Source organism: Pundamilia nyererei, unplaced genomic scaffold (assembly GCF_000239375.1).
Source record: "Pundamilia nyererei isolate P.nyererei 1_Seehausen unplaced genomic scaffold, PunNye1.0 scaffold00072, whole genome shotgun sequence".
Taxonomy (NCBI): domain Eukaryota; kingdom Metazoa; phylum Chordata; class Actinopteri; order Cichliformes; family Cichlidae; genus Pundamilia; species Pundamilia nyererei.
Genome location: NW_005187473.1, coordinates 1,611,522 through 1,615,368, shown reverse-complemented (window position 1 = coordinate 1,615,368; position 3,847 = coordinate 1,611,522). Strand labels below are relative to the sequence as shown.

The 3,847-nt window shown below is 42.3% G+C and overlaps 1 protein-coding gene across 1 annotated transcript in view; it reads right to left on the bottom strand.

Annotated features, from left to right (window-relative positions):
* LOC102210927 (ephrin type-B receptor 1-like) overlaps window positions 1-3,847 on the bottom strand; it is a 124,707-nt gene that overhangs the window by 81,976 nt on the left and 38,884 nt on the right. The window contains exons 3-5 of the mRNA XM_005736956.1: window positions 2,978-3,268; window positions 1,753-1,971; window positions 1,465-1,645 (exon numbers count right to left, since the gene is read on the bottom strand). Coding sequence (XP_005737013.1) covers window positions 1,465-1,645; window positions 1,753-1,971; window positions 2,978-3,268 — 691 coding nt within the window. The remainder of the gene's footprint in view (window positions 1-1,464; window positions 1,646-1,752; window positions 1,972-2,977; window positions 3,269-3,847) is intronic.

Sequence of the window (3,847 nt, the reverse complement as noted above, 5' to 3'; positions counted from 1 at the left end):
ATACTTTTTCAACATGTTCAAAATAAAGATTCAATCAATCAATCAATCAATTGTAAGGCTAAACACCGTAGGATTTTTTTTTTTATATATAGCCAACATCTTGTAAACCTGATAATTTAGTCCTTTAGCAGTGGTTTTTCTATAGAGCTGTAACACTGTCAGACGTATTCACTATCTTCTTTGAATCAGGACGAGTTTACCCCTTTCAAAAGCTGTAAGTTTTTCTGTTAAAAAGAGAGAGTGACAACAAAGGCTAAGCTGACATTTCAGTCCATGTACTTGCATTCATTTTACCAGAGGCAGGAAGAAAAACTATTCAGTCTTTAGGCTCTCTATCTGTTTTATCTCACAGTTTTAACCTTTATGTCCTTGGTTTGTTCTCTTTAAAAAAAACTAAAAAAAACTTACTTTGCAGTTCATCTCTCCGGAGGTTTTTCCCTAATTTTCTTTATCTTTGCTTCTTCTTTTCCTTTCACTTGTTCCTTCTCGTCATTCTTCCTCACGCCCTTCTATCTCTCCAACACTGTGTGACAGTTCGCCACCAATTTGCGCTCGACTAATCTGACTAGAACACGCTAAACTAATTAACATGGGCTGAAGCGGCCTCACTTATCATTTCACCATATGTACATACATCACACGCCCACCACACACTCACTAAGTCACCACATATACACGCACATGCACGCACAAACACACACATAAAATGAATGAGACTCTCCAGGGAGAATAAGAAATGATGGGTACTACTTCGGAGAGGAAATGGGGAACAAGGCCAGATATAAAAAGGATGGAAAGGAGAGAGAGATATTTGGAACACGGAGGAAAGAGGAGCTATTTCTGCACCACGTTCACCCGAGTCTGCCTCTAGAAGCATTAACATATGGAACATCATGCGCTGCCCGGTTGGGCATAAAATATATACACGCATGAAATTATTCAGTTAACTCTGCCAAAACTGACACACTTTTTTTCCCTCCTGGAGCTAATAAAGCACTTGCATTTCCTCCAGAATTTACTCAGCAAATATACAGTTCCATTTATTTAAAAAAAAAACATATATTTGGGACATATAAACAAAGAAAGCTGAAATGTTTTTGATTAAAATAGTATTAAATAATTTCCATGTTGGAGGTCGACGTATGCTATGAGATATTGATTGCCGCAGTAGCATGTTTGCTGGGGCTCAATATTAGACGCGTGTTTGTTGGTTATTGATTTGCTGTCATACTGGATTATTAGCTTTTGCTACAAAATAACAAGAAAGTCATGTGCAGCGTGTTTAAGTGTTTGCTGTAGCAAGGTCATCAGCAGAGATCTGAGAACAGATTATCAGTTCAGTCCACACAGCAGCACCTGTGATGTGCACTGATGCGGTGCAGTATTTGCTGATGTTCTCATTTCATCTTCATTTTTTACGAGCTCAGTTTGAACTAGCACGGCCTCGTTAATGTACAGATTTACCTCGGCACACATTGCCATTGTCAGGTTCATAACCCGCCTTGCAGCTGCAGCTGCCTATGGGTACCATCCACTCTCCGTCTCCATTACAGTAGAGCTTTATGGGCACGTCTACTTCCTCGGCGTTGGGGATGCAGCTTCCTCTGGCGATGACTAATGAGGTGGACTCTGCTCCGGTCAGCGTCTGCACAAAATAAGAATCATTAAAAAATCCCATTTAAATATCCATCCGATGGCTGTGCCAAGCTCTCGTAAAAATCACCACCGATTTCAATTAGCTCTGTTTCATACCTCTGGGAAGAAAGCAAAGTTCTGCACGATGCTGGGGCATTTCTTGTAGAATACCCTGACGGCCAGAAGCGACATGCAAGCGCCTAAGTCCTGGAAAGCCAAATGGAAACCTCTGCCTTTGGACAGAGGCCCAAAACTTCTCACTTCTGTGTTCACTTTCATCAGCCTGCCTCCAAAATCAACCTGGGAGAAACTCTCATCTGCTGCAATGGTGTCCACCTGACAGAGAGAAAAAGAAGGAAAAAAAGATAAATTTTTAACAAAGGTTTTCTTTATTGATTTAGATTTTCTACCTATCAGGTAAACACGCTAATGCCCAAATGCTATGAAATGCTGTTATTGTATCTTCCCCCCCCCCCGATAAACCTCCACAGTGGCCAGGCAAAATTAAACGTCTCTGTGAAATTGCAAATGCATGAGAGCATGAGCATGACATTTAAGTAGAGAGGTGACTTATGAATCTCAACAAGCACAAACACATTCAGTCAATACGGGTTAAATTCTAATAGCGAGTGGAGGTTAAGGCTTCAGGCTACAAAACGATTTGTGAATACTTTTAGCCTTTGTTGCAGTTTTACTTACTTACTGATCAATTTTGGACTGGTTCAATGTTTGGATTTCATTCTTTTGAACTGACATACAAGGAAGGTGTAATTTAACACTTTTTGGAATCTGCTTATGAAAATAAAAACCATTGCTGACTTAATCTCGTTGCAAAATCTCTTCTCGTCTTCCACTTAAGCTTCCAGCAAAGATGCTATTTTCAGATCATACCCTGGAAGTCCCATAATGACCGCTTGCACTTTACCCTCTGTTATACCACCACAGGCCTTAAACATCAACTTGTCTTGCGAGTTGAGGATTGGAACTGGTGATGAGAGCTTGGTCTCCAGCTAAGAACCAGCAGTTTTAGTTGATAAGACCACAACGTTCAAGCCCCAAGGTGTTGGGTATCCCGTCTTTGCGTTGTTACACATAGCAACATCCCTGTCAGTTTGTTCACTTCCTCAAAACGAAAATGATGTCCAGTGGTCACCATTTTGACACACAAGAGAATTTCCACTTGGATGGGTGCAAGTGGACACAATGGAACTTCTACAGTGAGAAGCTTTCCAGATATGCAAGAGGCAATAATAGGTATATAGGGTTTTTGTTGCTTTTTAAAAATCTGTAAATAACACTATATCTTTACTCCCTTTTCCCTCTTTTTACCTAAAGTGTTTACCTTTAGGAAGGGTGCGTTGGCCCAGTACTCCACCCCTTTGATGCCGTCTGAAACAGTCCTGTCGGTCTCTAGGTAGTAGAGGTTGAACGTCTCTTTGCAGGAGCCCAGGACACTCGGTATGGAGGCACAGTCGCGCACAGTGAAGCGGATCTCCACGTAGATGCGTTGCGCCGCACGCCGGTCGATGTAAGTGGTGAGGAGCCAGTTGTTCTGGCTGGGCTCAAACACGTTACACACCTGGTACGTCCTGATGGTGTTCAGGTTCTCATCGTAACCGCTCACCTCCTCCCACTGGGCGATGTGTGCGTGTGAGAGGAAGGGCCAAGTAGTAGGAGAGGGGAGGAAGCAGAGGGAGAGGGGAGAGGAGAGGCCAAAATGATGAATGGGTTTACCAAAACCTGACACAAATTAAACTTTATCCCTCCCTCCCATTTTGTCTCCTTCTCTTTTTTTCTCCTCTACCTTGTTCTGTGCTACATGGGTAAACCATTCATCACAATTAGAGTCACTCACCTCAAACGCACACAGCAGACCACTGTGACCGGCCAGTCGCCAAGCCAGAATTTAAACAGCCAAGGAGCTCAATTTAGATGGTAAAACCCATTCTATTCTATTCTATTCTATTCTATTCTATTCTATTCGGCTGCTGCGGACTCCCATGTGATGCACCTCACTGATCTTTTGGAATGCATTCTATTTACATCAGTAGTGGTTAATTGGTGTCACCTTGCTACTGTAATTAGGAATTTGACAGACTCATTACTGGACCACTGTAAAGTGTACTCAAACAGTTTTTTCTCAAGGGCGCACGGACACACACACACACACACACACACACACACACACACACACACACACACACACACACAC